This window comes from Neofelis nebulosa, chromosome 14, assembly GCF_028018385.1.
Source record: "Neofelis nebulosa isolate mNeoNeb1 chromosome 14, mNeoNeb1.pri, whole genome shotgun sequence".
NCBI lineage: Eukaryota > Metazoa > Chordata > Mammalia > Carnivora > Felidae > Neofelis > Neofelis nebulosa.
The window spans coordinates 40,582,515-40,598,808 of NC_080795.1; the positions used below are offsets into that span (position 1 = coordinate 40,582,515).

Consider the following 16,294-nt stretch of genomic DNA (forward strand, 5'->3'; position numbering starts at 1 on the left):
AAAGGCAGGAGGAGTTCCTTAAATGACAGATGAGGGATGCTTGGGTGGCTCAGTTGGCTAAGCGTCTGACTCTTGATTTCAGCTCAGGTCTTGGTCTCACGAGTTCATAGGATTGAGCCCCACTTGGGGCTCTGCACTGACAGCATGGAGTCTGCTTGGGATTCTTCTCTGTTTTTCTCTCTGTCTGCCCTCCCCCACCCACTCAAAATAAATAAATAAACTTTAAAAAAAAAAAAAGAAGAAGTGACAGATGAGCTGGAAGGAAAGGTAGAGTTAACAAAGTAAATGGAAATTTCCAGGGAGGGCAAGGAAAGAGGGATAGTCCAGGCAGAGAGGTGCACAGGTTTAGCATTCAGAGAATTGAAAGAAGACCAATGTGGGCAGAGTGCACAGGAGTGCAGGGGACAATGAAAGGATGTGGGAACAAGTCAGACCCTGCTGGGAGTTGTGGTTCATGCTCAAGAGGTTGAGCTTCCCACTGGAAAAAAAAAAAAATTATTTTAAGCAGAGAGGTGATAGACTTGCATTTCAAAGGTTACTCCAGCTGAGGTATGGAGAATGGATTAGGGGGCGGCAAGAGTATGTATATGAGGACAGGTTAACAGGGTTTTTGACTTCCAGTTTAAGGTGACAGTTTGAACACAGGTATTTACTTCCTCTCCTTTCAGAAATCCTAATAATATAACAGAAAAGGAACTTTTGGAAGAAGCAAAAACTGACACGAATGAAGATAATAGAGTAGGAGACAACGGCAATAAAATTTTGTGAGCAGGAAAGAGATAGATAGGTGATAAATTCTTTTGTGAATCCAAGAGGGCTGAATCCTAAATTGACAGTGGGAAAAGCAAAAGGCAACCTGATATACACCAAATAAGTCCTCAAAGTCTTAGAAGTCCTCAGTGTCTTCTGTTGGGGAAGGAGATGAAAACATTTGGTTGAACATTAATTTATAAAGTACTAAAAACATGCACTTAAGACTCCTTTCCAGAGCCAAGAAACATAGATCTCCCCCACTACAGCAGAAGATGGAAAGTTTATTCTCTGGAGAGAATATGACTATGGGACAATGGGTACAAATGAGATCAGGGGTTCTATTATGTGAAAGAATGGCAACATGTAAATGATGAAACTGAATGATGAAACTCACACCCTCCTTCCCTGGCAGCCAGGCTTGAATTCTCCAGAGAGAAGTTTCTTCCTGGGGAACCTGATCAGCACAACAAGACAGAAGAAAGAAAAAACACTAACATGGGAGATGCCCTAAGAAACAGCCCAGGCATGGGGTGCCTGGGTGGCTGAGTCAGTTAAGCTTCCAACTTTGGCTCAGGTCATGATCTCACAGTTCGTGGATTCAAGCCCTGTGTCGGGCTCTGTGCTGACAGCTCAGAGCCTGTAGCCTGCTTCAGATTCTGTGTCTCTCTCTCTGCCCCTCCCCTGCTCACACTCAGTCTCTCCCTCTCTCTCTCTCTCAAAAATAAAAACTTAAAAAATTTTTCTAAAAAAGAAAAAGAAACAGCCCAGGCAAATCACCCTACACATTGTAGACCAGTCAAGAAGCCCCACATGTCCTTTTAGAGCTTCCTATTAGGTTTTCGGTGTGCCCCACTCTAATATGCATACATTTAGTAGATAAATATACATAGATATAAAACACATATACATAAATAGCAAAGGGTCACCAGATTTATAAGTAAGTCCTCTCATACAAAACATAACTTTGAAAAAACAGAGATTGTGCAGGCAGAAGGAAACTTTAAACGTAAAAGGAGGGGTGCGTGGGTGGCTCAGTCCGTTCAGCGTCTGACTTCCGCTCAGGTCATGATCTTACAGTTGGTAAATTCAAGCCCTCTGTGCTGACAGCTCAGAGCCTGGAACCTGCTTCGGATTCTGTGTCCCCCTCTCTCTCTACCTCTCCCCTGCTTGTGTTCTGTCTCTGTCTCTGTCTCTCAAAAGTGAATGAACATTAAAAAATAAACAAAATTTCTTAAAAAAAAACTTAAAAGGAAACTTAAAACACTATTAATAAGTAATGTCCTCAAAGAGATAAAATATTGCATCCATGAAAGAATACCATGATGTTACACATTAGATATAGTCAGAAAATTAAAAAGTGCTTTTAGAAGTTGAATTAATATTAGTGGAAATGAAAAACTCAAGGGAATGTTTGAAAGAGAATGCTTGGAAATTTTTCCAGAAAGTAGAGCAAAACAAAATGAAATGGAAAAGATAACATAAGAAAATTAAAGAAACAGTCCATGGGGTCCAGTATCTGAAACGGGGCTTCCAAAAAGAGAGAAGAGGAATAAATGAGTGATCTTCACAGGAACAATTAAGATCCAACAAGTGCTCAACACAAAAGAAGACAATGAAATACTCCAAGATGCATCACTATAAAATTTAAAAAAATGAGGACAGAGGGACATCCTCAACACTTCCAGAAGGTAAAAAGCAAATTTAAACCCAAAAGATTAAGAATCAAAATGGCAGATTTTCCAAGAGCAATATGAGAAACCAAAAGAAAGAGAAGCAGTACCTTCAAAATTCTGAGGGGATTTTCCAAAGTAGAACTTCATACCCAAATAAACTGTTAAGTAACTGTGAGGGAAGAATGAAGATATTTTCAGATACGCAAGGTCTCAAAAATTTACATCGTATGCATCTTTTCTCAGGAAACTCTACCCAAAGAAAGCAGTAAACCAAGAAAGGAGAGAATATGCAATACACTTAACCTGAGATCTCTCTTTAACATTACTCCACTTTACCCTTCCAGTTTGATAGATTGCATAGTCTCTTCATTCCGGGTTTCTGTCCTTGAGGAGAGACCTCATAACAGTGCTTAAGAACATAGATCCCTGAAGCAACTGAAGCGAAAATAAACAAGCGGGACTGCATCAAACTAAAAAGATTCTGCACAGCAAAGGAAACCATCAACAAAATGAAAAAGCAACCTACTGAATGGAGAAAATAACATGCAAATCATGTATCTGATAAGGGATTAATACCCAAAATATATAAACAACTAATACAGTTCAATCACAGAGAAACAATCTGATCAAAAAATGGGCAGAAGGTCTGGATAGATATTTTTCCAATGAATACATACAGATGGCCAACAGGTATATGAAATGGTACTCAACATCACTAATCATCAGGGAAATGCAAATCAAAAACAACTGTGAGATATTATCTCACACCTGTTAGGATGGTTATTATCAAAAAGAAAAGAACAAGTGTTGGTGAGGATGTGGAAAAAAGGGAAACCTTGTGCACTGTTAGTGAGAATTTAAATTGGTGCAACCATTATGGAGGTTCCTTTAAAAATTAAAAATAGAACTATCATATGATCTAGCAATTCTACTTCTGGGTGTCTATCTGAAGAAAATGAAACCCTAACTCAAAAAGATATATGCACCCTTACACTCATTGTAACATTATTTACAATAACCAAGATATGGAAACAATGGGAACAACAAATGAAAGAAGAAAGGAAGGAAGAAGGAAAGAAAGAAAAAGAAAGAAAGGAAAAGAAAGAAAGAAAGGGAAAAATGTGATTATACACATATATGTAGGAATGTTATTCAATCATAAAAAAGAATGCGACCATGGGCACCTCAGTGGCTCAGTCGGTTAAGCGTCCGACTTCGGCTCAGGTCATAATCTTGCGGTTTGTGAGTTTGAGCCCCGCATCATGCTCTGGGCTGACAGCTCAGAGCCTGGAGCCTGTTTCGGATTCCGTGTCTCATTCTCTCTCTGCCCCTCCCCCACTTGTGCTCTGCCTCTCTTTGTCTCTCAAAAATAAATAAATGTTAAAAAAAAAATTAAAAAAAGAATGCGACCTTGCCATTTGCAACAACATGGGTGGACCTTGAGGCATTACACTAAGTGAAATAAGTCTGACAGAGAAAGACAAATACCTTATGATCTCATTTACATGAGGAATCTATTTTAAAAAATAACAAAAAATCCCCAAACTCATAGATACAAGAGAACAGACTGGTAGTTGTCAGAAGTGAGGGTAGAGAGTGGGTGAAATGGATGAAGAGGGCCCAGAGGTATAAACTTCCAGCTGTAAAATAAATAAATAAGTCATGGGGATGTAATATACAGCATAGCAACTATAGTTAATAATACTTCATTGCATATTTGAAAGTTGCTAAGAGTAGATCTTAAAAGTTCTCATTACAAGAAAAAATTTTGTAACTATATATGGTGATAGATGTTAACTAGACTTACTGTGGTGATCATTTATCAATATATACAAATATTGAATCATGGTGTAAACCTGAAACCAATATAAAAATTATATGTCAATTATACCTCAATAAAAAAATAAAATAGAATAACTGATAATGCCTAAAACTGAAAATTAAGGTTTAAAATAGGTCATTGCAGTAATTCATATGAAAGAAGACATTTTAGGGTAATAGAGGTTAAGAAAAGTAAAAGAATTCAAGGGATATTTGGGTGATTAATTCAAGATATATTTAGAAGGTAAAAAATCAAGAGGTCTAGGGGTGCCTGGGTGGCTCAGTCAGTTAAGCATCTGACTCTTGATTTTGGCTCAGGTCATGATCTCGTGGTTTGTGGGATAGTGCCCCTCATTGAACTCTGCACTGGCAGCATGGAGCCTTCTCGGGATTCTCTCTCTCCCTCACTTTCTGCCCCTCCCTCACTCTCTCTCACTTCTCACTCCCTCCCTTGCTCTCTTTCACTCCCTCGCTCTCCCTCTCTCAAAATAAATAAAGTTAAAAAAATTAAGAAGTCTAGCTAGACTGAAATGGGAGGATGAAAGAATGGAAAGCATCAAAAGTGACTCCTAGAGTTTTGGTCTGTATTACAGGTGGGATGATGTTACCATTAACTGAGATAGAAGACACTGGAAGAAGACAAGGTTGGGGGTGGAGGAAGGGATGGAGATCATGGGTTGTTTCGGGACACCCTGAATTAAAGATGCTTCATTCCACCCAAATGGAACTTCCAAGCAAGCAGTGGAAATACTGGTTCAGAGCTCAGAAAAAGAAATTTGGCCTGGATATATATAAATATGTGAGTCATCTGCAAAAAGTGGTCAGTGAAGTCAAGGATATGGTTGACATCCAGAGGGAAACTAAAGTATGAGAAGAGACAAAAGTCTAGGACTGAGCCCTCAGGGACTATCCATATTTAGTTAGATAAAGGAAGTTGAGTCAAGAAAGGGCAAAGAGCAGGAATAACCAGAAAGTTTATTCTAGGATTCACCTGGAGAAAACCTGGGAGAGTGTTCCATTATGGAAGCCCATCCAGTTTAGAACATATTGAATGTGATGCAGCAGTTCTAGTAGGAATTGGCACCAAGAGTCTGAAGATTGGGAAAGAGAGTAGGGTTTACCACACAAAGTGCCCTGACTGTAAGATCTTGACCTCACTAATTCCCCTTTCTGACCACAACTTCCACTTCCACACTTTGCATTTGCTCATCACATTCTTTGTGATACTTTAATGCATTAACCCCCTCATGGGCTTACCTGCCTTTCCCTTTTCTTTATTCATGCCCAAGAAAGCACATCCAAGGGTTCAAGAGCACAAGTAAAGAATCAGGGGCAAGATGGTGGGCTCCAGGGGTGCCTGGGTAGCTCAGTCAGTTAAGCATCCAACTTTGGCTTAGGTCATGATCTTGTGGGTTCAAGCCCTGTGTCAGGCTCTGTGATGACAGTTGGGAGCCTGGAGCCTGCTTTGGACTCTGTGTCTCCCTCCCTCTCTGCCCATCCCCCTGCTCGCACTCTGTTTCTCTCTTAAACATAAACATTATTATTATTTTTTTTTAAGAAAGAATGTGGGCTCTGGTATCAAATTACCAGAGTTAGAATCATGATCTGAGTATGACCTTAGGAAGTCATATATGCTTTCTAAGTCTTGGTTTTCTCATCTGTAAAGTAAAGTGATTATAATGGTCCCAATTTTGTCAAATGAGATATTGCAGTGACTGACACACTGAAAACAAAAAAGTAATATCAGTTATTTAAATTATCATCCGTGGTCCCAACTCCCCATGAATGGATAATTCTATAACTTTAATTTTTACCATTAATTTTTTTTTTATTCAGAAAGAAGCTTTTATCGGTCCCCAGATATTTCCTGTTTTCCTATAATGTCACAATCCACCTAGTTACCCAAATCAGAAACCAGGAGTGATCCTTGTTTTTGTTTCTTTACTTCCACTGTCCAAGTCCTAACATTCTCACGATTCTTCCTCCTAAACAGCTCTTTCATTCATCCTTCCCTGCCTCTCCCTTCTTCCATAGCCCTAATTTTGTTATTGTAGGTAAGGCATGGTACAGTACCCATCTCATTCTAGGTGTTCAATAAGCATTTGCTATCCTCTTTGAAGCCATCCTCTCATGTCTTTTGGTAGACTTCTTCATAAGCTGACATTAAACCATGTTCTGCTAGTCTCGTCCACTTCTATGGATAATTCTTCCACATTTTAGCTGGGTGATACTGGGATGTCTTTAAGCTGATAAATGCACTGCCTATTTATAGGGCTGTTAAAAATATTGAAATGATGCAGGTAAGAAGTTTAGCATAAGACATGACATAGAGAAAGCATCTACTTTTTTTTTTTCTTTTAAGAGACAGTGGAAATATCTCTGGTTCAGCTTATTTTCTTGTTCCTGTCTTAAATCTGGTATAGGGCAAGCACCCTGCAACTAAGAGGGAAAAGCCAAGAAAACTGCAGAGGTGACTATCTGACATCATTGAATGAACACCAGTGACCACCTATGTCCAGACTTCTCCTGTTTGTTTTTGTTTAAGCCATTGGGAACTGGCTTAAACTACTTGATCTATTATTTGCAGCAGAAATATCCCTAATGATACACTCCCAATTTATACTTAACAGTTTTAGCTAACATTTTTTCCACTATCCTTGTAAGCAGTTTATACAGATGAACCTATAGTATCTACAGTTATGTCAAACCTGTTTCTATTTTGAATTATTTCACTACTTTATTTAGCTTTTTGGAGCAGTTTTGTCAGGTACAGTGCCCAAAGGTCTTAGGCAATCATCGTTCCCGTCTGTGGTGTACAATGGAGGTATCATCTTGTTAACTAAAGGCAATCGTTTCATCCTATATATAGAATATGCCAAATTTTTCCTCTATTCCACAAAGAAGCCACTTAGTAAACTGGAAAGGTAACAGGTTGTGGAGTTGGCCAGATGAAAATAAATTCTAGTTCCACCACTTTCTAAAATGTTACTTTCTTGATCCTCAGAAAGGGATACAGAAAGGATAGTATTACCTCAGCGGGTTATTATAAAGAGTTCAGATTAATGCTGTCAAGAGCCTAGTATAGTGCACAGTGTGGAACACAAGAAAAACCAAGAATGGGAGCTCTTTTGTTGTCTTAATTACATAGAAGGCAATGAGTAAATGTTATTGCCCCAATCCCCTCCACAGAGCATATAACAGTATGCACTTCATCAAGGAAGATTAGAATTAAAATTCACCCATACAAAGCTTTTGCAGATTAATCTCAACTATTCTGACCATACCCTTTCTGAGTCATTGACATTTGTATAGTCACATGTCTTTTAAAAAAAATCTTAATCAGATAAATGATTTCCACTACCAGTTAAACACCCCAGCAATGAATAATTACTCAAAAACATTTTTGACATTCCTTTTTAAGAGAGAGCTTTCAGAACATATTACTGTGTCCTGTATCATAGATATTAGTGACTGAGTGAATGCTGGTCTTTTGGGGAAGGCCACATGAAAAATACTAGGACTGATGGTGGATACTGGTTAAAGTTATCTATCTTTTTTTTTTTTTTTTGAGAGAGCCAAAAGTTGTTTCTAGCTACTACTGATTGATAAGGTGGCTGAAAATTATGCCAGGTGATTTTATTGGGGGAGTGGGGAGTGTGAGAACAAAATAAAATAAAATACAACAGAAACAGAAGTGAGATTTAAATATTGAGAAATAAAATTTTATGATCTGTAAAGTGGCTCTAAAGGTAATTCTAAAATGTTTTGGTGCTAATAGCCTTCAAGGATGCCTGCTTTGAAAGGCAGGATTCACGTAAGTTTAAATTTGGTTAAAAATTAGTTTCCTTCTTTATTCACAAATGAGTAAAGATGATCTAATTTTATATACATGATTTCCTTTACCCGAAACAAAGAAAGTAGAAACACAAAGAAAAAGTCTGGCAGGAAAGATCTTTTTTTAGTGCTTAAGCCAATCTTCCAGCATTGCATATTTCAAATCAGTGGATTTTTTCTACTTTTTTGACAAATGTATTTTGCAAATACTCTGTTGGAATGTCTCCTTTAACGCGAAAATGCCCTGATTTGGATAAATTCTGATGTAAACGCCATTCAACAGCTTAATGAAACAATACTCATAATTCTGTGTCATACTATCGGATATAGTCTTCGCTGTGAAATTCTATTTACCGACCTTCTAAACTGATAACAATCCCGGTAACGGGTCGCGTCCCAGAGTTTGAAACACATTTTAAAGAGCGGCTGGCCTGCCAGCCTCCAGGGTTACTGTACCTCTACCCCTTCCTATCCCAGACCAGCCAGCTTCCCGAGGCTTTGCTCACCTAGTAACCAGGCGGCGACGGCAGACACTTCCGGAACCAGGCGGAGTCGTCCAATCGGCTCTGCAGGTTCGCCGCAGCGGCTGATGGGGCGCGGGAGACTGCGCTGCCGCCGGCGTCTGCACCATGGTGACGAGCGGCGGTGGGGCCAGGGTAGCCATGGCGGCTTGGTCCACCTTCGCCGCGGCTGTGAACGTATTCCTCCTGTTGGCCCTCCCGCGAGTCTCACACGCCCAGACCTTCTCATTTCCATTCCTGCAGCCGGAGTCGTGCGGCCACAACCAGTACTTCGATATCTCCGCGCTGTCCTGTGTGCCGTGTGGGGCCAACCAGAGGCAGGATGCCCGAGGTGAGACCGTTCAGGGTGGGCCCTCGCCAGAGTTTTAACATTCCAGGCTTGTTGTTGCCCGCTGCTCCCTCCCCCTGTCTCTGAAACACATTTTCGTCGGCGGGAAGAAATGTTTCAGGAAAGTTAACTGCCAACTCCTGAGGGGTGGGTTTCCTTGGAGGATTGCAGCTTGCACACAAATGAGATTGGGGAACCCGAGTAAGCTACCCCCTGAGCCATGGCCGATAATTAATTTCTCGGCGCCAGTCCCTCGCTTCTCATCCGAGGGGTCTTTCGGGAGGCACCTGGAAAGTCGCCCACCGAAGATAGAAAAAAAATAGAGAAGGAACGAGGTGTAGAGAAGTAGGTCACAGGATGGGTTGGGGAGGGAATGCAAATTAGCGCTTATAAATGTTGTTAGCTCTTTATCTTGCTCTTCAAATCCCAGAAACCTAGAGCTAGAAGGGACCTTAACCATGATTAGGTCCAGTCTTCTCATTTTACAGATAAGGAAATTCAAGCCTCGATGATGTTGTTACATCTTCTTTGTTACCTAAATTGTGGATTGGAAGAACTGGTGTCTCTCTGCCCTCAGTCTCAACCCATGTATTTCCACTATACAGTGTGTTCTTAATACAGATTTCCTTAGGACTCATCCCTTTTATTATTGAATATTACTAATTGCCCTTAAAGTCTCTTTGTATTAAACTTAGTTGTTGTTTTTTTCCCCTTCAAACGTAAGTCATTTGGTCCCAGTTCCCCTCACTGAAACTGCTCAGAATAAGACTTTTTCCATATTCTAAGGTCCAAAATGTTTTCACTCTTGATTTGGTCACCCATGGTGTTAACTTTCTGCCATCTTCAAATTTGATATATCCTCATTAAAGTTGTCATTTAAGACTGGGCCGGCTCCTCAGGTGAGGATGTATGAATGAGGAAGCATTTCACCGACTCTTAAACTGTAAGGTGTTGCTTCATAGTTGTGGACCCAGATATTGGATGCATCCTACTGCATAGATTCCTGTGGGTGCTGTTTCCACTTGATGCCTCCTTAGAGAATGTTGTCCTTACCTGTCCAGCAAGTTGAATGGTGATTATCTTATAAGGTCTACTGTCTGTCCAGAGGAAAACAATGGTTTATTTGAATCAAGGTAACTTTGCTAATAAGGTTTTGTTTTGACAAAGTAAATTTGAATTCATTGAATATATGTGTATGGTTGGATGAAATAGAACAGTAAAATTTCCCATAGCAGTTAATGCATAGTTTGATTATTAAAATTAAAGTTCAGTGCTTTAATAGTTCAGTTATGCTTGCACTTAAGGTGGTAGCACATATGGTACCTACTGCGTGCCATACACATTCCAAGATCTTTGTGTATAATAACTAATTTAACACCCATATCAACCCTATGAGGTAAGTACCGTTATTGTCCCCATTTTACCAAAGTGGAGACCAAGCCATAGAGTTTAGTAGCTTGCTAAAGGTCACACAGCTGAATAGCAGAATTAAGATTAGAACCCATGCAGTGCTGATTCCAGAGTCTTGCCAGTAACAGCTATTACTTCTTCTCAAGATTGTAAGAATATTAAAATTTTCCCTATCTTGGAGCTTTATTTTTATTTACCAAGGTCAAAATTGACTGTTTTTATTTTAGGAACTTCATGTGTGTGTTTACCAGGATTTCAGATGATCTCTAATAATGGAGGACCTGATATTATTTGTAAAAAGTGCCCGGAAAACATGGTATCAAGTATTTATTTTAAAATCATTTTACTGTAAAAAGTAGTAAATTAACATATCTTTATTTTTTTAAACTACATTTTAATGCTGTACTATAATATGGTCCCAAAACTCAAAATTGTTAAATTAACTTTGTTTTCCTCGAGTAAATTTTGGGAAATGAGTGAAATTTTATGCAGACTTGGAAAAAAACAAATGTATTGCCTTAGTTTTTAAAGTCTGAGATTTAAAAAACCACAAAGCTGTGAATATTTGTGTCTTTATATTTCCTCATAGAGTAACTCAGTGACTTAAAAAAAATAGATGAATGGTATATATAGAGAACAAGTTGGGATGTGTGAGTTTTTTGACTGGTACAGATTGAGTTCTGTGCCTTACACCTATTGTGTCAACAGTCTTATATAACAATTCATGTTTATAATGATAACTGAGGTGTGATAAGTTCATGAAATGCCAATTGCATCACTAAAGAGGTTAAATAATATCTATTGCTGTTTTGTTAGTCATATAATTTTAGGAAAATTAGTAAATTAATAGTTACTATATGTAATGATTCTTAATTAACAGAAATACATTTTCCAGTCATTTTGGATAATTGGAAGTCTTTGTGAGCCAGTTCTTTTATAGTGATGTTTCTTCTCATTATCTGAATAAAATAATTGAATCTGGGAATTTAATGGTCTAAAATACTATCAAGTTGATTATTATTAAGTTACTAGTTTAATTTACCAGTTGTCCTAATTTATGGCTAACTTGATTTAACTTTTAAGTTTGATTTTCACCTTAATACGTATTTTATATTTTTGTAAATATTGACCATAGATGAATTATCAATGATAAAAAGCTAATATGAAATGGCTACAAAGAAAATTTATTTTCAGTGAGATTACTAAACAAGCATAATTTTTATTTTTCCAATGTTTATTTATTTATATTGAGAGAGGGAGAGCATGTGCACACATGTGTGCACACGAGTGGGGGAGGGGCAGAGAGTGAGACAGAGAGAGACAGAGAGAGAGAGAGAGAGAGAGAGAGAGAGGGAAGGAGAGAAAATCCCAAACAGACTGGTACTATCAGGGCAGAGCACACTGCAGAATCGATCTAATGAACCCTGAGGTCATGACCTGGGCCAAAATCAAGAGTTGGACGCTTAACCGACTGAGCCACCCAGGCACCCCAACAATCATAATTTTTAAATAGTCCTATATAATGTACTGACAAATATAGGAGCATTTCATGATAAATCCAGTCTTTTCAACTAAAATTAAAAATAATTTGTGGCATTGTTTTGTTATTACCATTTGTTCTCTATTCATTTTGGTTACATTCATGTTTTTGATATTATATTTTTGCCCCAGGTTTAGGAAAAATCATATAATATAATACGCATAATTTTGAATGTCATATTTTATAAAAAAACCTTCATTGGGGCGCCTGGGTGGCGCAGTCGGTTAAGCGTCCGACTTCAGCCAGGTCACGATCTCGCGGTCCGTGAGTTCGAGCCCCGCGTCAGGCTCTGGGCTGATGGCTCGGAGCCTGGAGTCTGTTTCCGATTCTGTGTCTCCTTCTCTCTCTGCCCCTCCCCCGTTCATGCTCTGTCTCTCTCTGTCCCAAAAATAAATGAAAAACGTTGAAAAAAAAAAAAATTTAAAAAAAAAAAAAAAAAACCTTCATTGAGGCACTTGGGTGGCTCAATCAGTTAAGCATCTGGCTCTTGATTTCAGCTTGAATTTCATGATTTCATGGTTCATGGGTTCAGGCCCTGCATCACCTCTGTGCTGACAGTGCGGAGCCTGCATGGAATTCTCTGTCTTCCTCTCTCACTGCCCCTCCACCACTCAAAATAAATAAATAAACTTAAAAAGAAAAACAAAACCTTCATTAATACAAACAATTCTGGATTGAAAGAAATATCCTTATAACTTTAACAACTTTATTTACATATTATTCATACACTATAAAATTCACCCATTTTAAATCATAACTTAATTTTTAAAAGCTAACATATTTGGATTATAAAAATTAGAGGGGCGCCTGGTTGGCTCCATCAGTTGAGCATCTGACTTTGGCTCTGGTCATGATCTCATAGTTCATGAGTTTGAGCCCCACATCGGGCTCTGTGTGGATAGCTTGGAGCCTGGAGCCTGCTTCAGATTCTATGTCTCCCTCTCTCTGCCTCTCCCCTGCTCATAATTTGTCTCTCTCTCTAAAAAATAATGAACATTAAATTTTTTTTTTAAATAAGTAAAAATTAGAATATTTTAGAACAGGTAAAACCAAACTATTAATTGACTATCTGTTGATTAAATGCTGTTGAATTTTGTTGTTTTTTCTTTGTAAATGGAAAAACTGAATGGCAATATTACTTTGAAAGAAATGATTCATTTGAACTGAAAATCATGAAGAAGAAACAACGGTTGCCCAGAGTTAACAGTAGTCTGTACATAGTAATAATGTATAGCTTAATCTTGGAAAGTGAGCACAGTTTGACTCTCCAAGAAATATTTATGTAGCTCATACATGCATGATTTATTTGAATCTTGACTACAAATTGTACACTACTGTGGCTTCTTGAATTCACAGCATCAATTAAGAAGGAGAATTTACTTATTGATTTATTTTAATTTAGAAAGGTGTTACTGAAGATGGCTGGAATTGCATTTCTTGCCCTGGTGGTTTAACTGCAGAAGGAAAATGCCACTGTCCTACTGGCCATATTTTAGGTAAGAAGTAGATTCTTTATGAAAAAGTAGTAGAATCTTCACTTACGCTACTTAACAAATATATATTTATTTATTTTGAGAGAGAGAATGTGAGCAGGGGTGGGGCAGAGAGAGAGAGGAAGAGAACCTCAAGGAGGCTCCACACTCAGTGCAAAGGCTGATGCAGGGCTTGATCTCACAAACTGCAAGACTGTGACCTGAGCCGAAATCAAGAATTGGACACTTTGACTAAGCCACCCAGGCACCCCCACTTACGTTATTTTTGATAAAGACATGAATGGAAATACCTTGGTGAACAGTATTTTTTATTGCCCAGAATTTAATGATGTTTAAGTCAACAGCAGGCATTGAGAAGAGAACAAAAAGTCCTACCTGATTAAAAAAAAAAGTCTTAACAATGTACAATTAGATGGATAAGATGGATACTTCCTTAATATGATAAAGTATATATGTTTCAACTCAAAAGTCAACATGGTGCCTAATAGGGAGAAAGTATAAGCATTTCTGTTGTCAGGAACCAGATGAAGATGCATTTAGGTAAGTGAAAGAAACAGGTGGTAGAGTAATTAAAAAGGAAGTAAAAATCATTAAAAACTAATTTTTAATGATTTGATTATATGTTTAGAAAACCCAAGAGAATTACTAAAAATTATCATAAACAATAAAGGTTTGGGGGTAAAAAATTAACATCCAAAAATTAGTAGACTTTGTCTATATAAACAACAATCCTTTAGAATATATGAAGGAAGAAAAGATCTTGTCTACAGTAGCAACAAAAAGAAAAAACACCTGTATAAACTTCAGAAAAAATATATAAGGTAAATCAATTGAAGAACCTTAGAATGCTCCTGCAGAACACAAAAGTTGGCTTTAATAAATGGAATACCAACCTTGTTCTTGGAGGGGAAGATTAAATATTATAAAGATATTAGAGGGCCCCTGGGTGGCTCGGTTGAGCATCCTGCTCTTGATTTCAGCTGAGGTTGTGATCTCACGGTTCATCAGTTTGAGCCCCACGTTGTGCTTTACACTGACAATGCAGAGCCTGCTTTGGATTCTCTGTCTCCCTTTCTCTCTGCCTGTCCCCCACACCTTCTCTCTCTCCTTCTCTCTCTCTCTCTCTCTCTCTCTCTCTCTCTCTCTCTCTCTCTTTCTCTCTCTCTCTTTCTGTCTCGGTCTCTGTCTCTCTCTCACAAAAATAAACAAAACATTAGGGGCACCTGGATGGCTCAGTCAGTTAAGCGTCCGATTTGGGCTCACGTCATGATCTCACGGTTTGTGAGTTTGAGCCCCATGTTGGGCTCTGCTGAGAGCTCAGAGCCTGGAGACTGCTTCAGATTCTGTGTCTTCCTCTCTCTCTACCCCTCTCCTACTCACACTCTCTCCCTCTGTCTCTCAAAAATAAATATTTAAAACCATAAAAATAAATAAATAAATAAATAAATAAACAAACAAACCATTAAAAAAAAAAAAGATGTTGGCTCTCACAATACCCGTCTATACATTTAACAGAACCTTAATAAATTCTACTAGAATATTGTTTGTCTGTTTTAGAGTCTAATTCCAAAGTTTATCTGGAAAATGTGAAAAGCCAAGACAATTATGAAAAAGGAAAGAGGAAATAACCCCATCCGATACTACGTACATTTTAAAGCTACTGTAATAATATGAATGGCTGGTATATGGGTTACACATACTGATGGATGGGACTTAAAATAGAGAATCAAAATAGATCTAATCTGTATCAGAATGTGATATGGGATAAAAGTAGTATTTCATGTCAGTGGAGAAAAGACTGATTAGTAAATGGTGTTGGGGAAACTTGGAAAATACTAAGTCGGGTTTCTAACTTATTGCTTAAGAAAAAATAAATTTCAGGTCAAATATCTAAATATTAAATATGAATCTAAAGAAAAACGAATTTCAGGGTGCCCGGGTGGCTCAGTTGGTTAAGTAAGGATACAGGGAAATAGTCATTCATATATTACTGGAGGATTATAAATTTGTGCAGCGTCTGTAGAAAGCAACTTGACAGTATTTATCAAATGCAGATCATTGCCCAGCTAGCCCTTATCTGGGAATTTCCTATTCCAGTGCAGGGAAATATATGTCTGAAGAAGTATATGCATGGCTTCTTATTGAAACATTAATCCTAAGACAAAATATTGTAAGCAATGTAAAAGTTTGTTAAGAGATTAGTCAAATAAACTCTGGTACATCCATACAATGGTATAGAATGCAGAAAAATATAGATTATTATATAGAAAAATAATGCAGTTCTTTATTGCTGTGAAAACAAATCCAAGATCCATTAAGTAAAAAAACAAGGTATATAAAGTTTATATTCATTCATCCACAAATATTTATTTGGTACCTGCTATTTATCAGTTCTGTTTTCTGTGTTTGGTGAACTACCATTTATGTTTTCTAAAAAAGATTATATATGCATATGTGTTTATGCACAGCCTATTTCTGGAAGAATTTACAAGGAACTGATAACAGTATTGCTTCCAGGGAGGAGAATTCGGTATCTGGGGGGGAAAAGGATGGAAGAGACTTAATTTTCACTTAAAAATTTTTTGTGCCTTTTTTATTCTATTTATATATTATCTATTCAAAAATTAATTTTATAGGGGTACCTGGGTGGCTCAGTTAAGTGTCCAACTCTTGGTTTCTACTCAGGTCATGATCCCACAGTTCATGGGATCTAGCCCTGCATCAGGCTCCACACTGAGCATGGAGCCTGCTTGAGATTCTCTCTCTCCCTCTGAGCCTCCCCTCCCCCAAATTATTTTTTTAAAGAAATACAAATCTCTGCCATCAATTTATTTAAAATCTAGCTAGAAGGCAGGATATGCCTATGGAAAAGTAATTTGCAGAGCAAAATAGCAACAAAATATTTTCACAAGGGCACATAT

At 38.0% G+C, this 16,294-nt stretch overlaps 2 protein-coding genes across 5 annotated transcripts in view; one reads left to right on the forward strand and one right to left on the reverse strand.

Moving 5' to 3' along the window:
• Window positions 1–8,576, reverse strand: part of RBM12B (RNA binding motif protein 12B) — a 39,950-nt gene extending 31,374 nt beyond the window's left edge. The window contains exon 1 of the transcript XR_009253316.1: window positions 8,440–8,576. The gene's annotated coding sequence lies outside the window, so the exon portion shown is untranslated. The remainder of the gene's footprint in view (window positions 1–8,439) is intronic.
• Window positions 1–16,294, forward strand: part of TMEM67 (transmembrane protein 67) — a 71,675-nt gene that overhangs the window by 4,334 nt on the left and 51,047 nt on the right. For 3 of the 4 annotated variants that reach the window (XR_009253318.1, XM_058698561.1, XM_058698562.1), the window contains exons 1-3: window positions 8,671–8,933; window positions 10,568–10,656; window positions 13,283–13,376. Coding sequence is in view for 3 of the 4 variants with exons in the window: in XM_058698561.1 (XP_058554544.1) it covers window positions 8,711–8,933; window positions 10,568–10,656; window positions 13,283–13,376 (406 nt within the window). In the remaining variant the exon portion in view is untranslated. Of the gene's footprint in view, window positions 1–8,670; window positions 8,934–10,567; window positions 10,657–13,282; window positions 13,377–16,294 lie in introns of those variants that run through there. The other variant, XM_058698563.1, reaches the window with a different exon arrangement.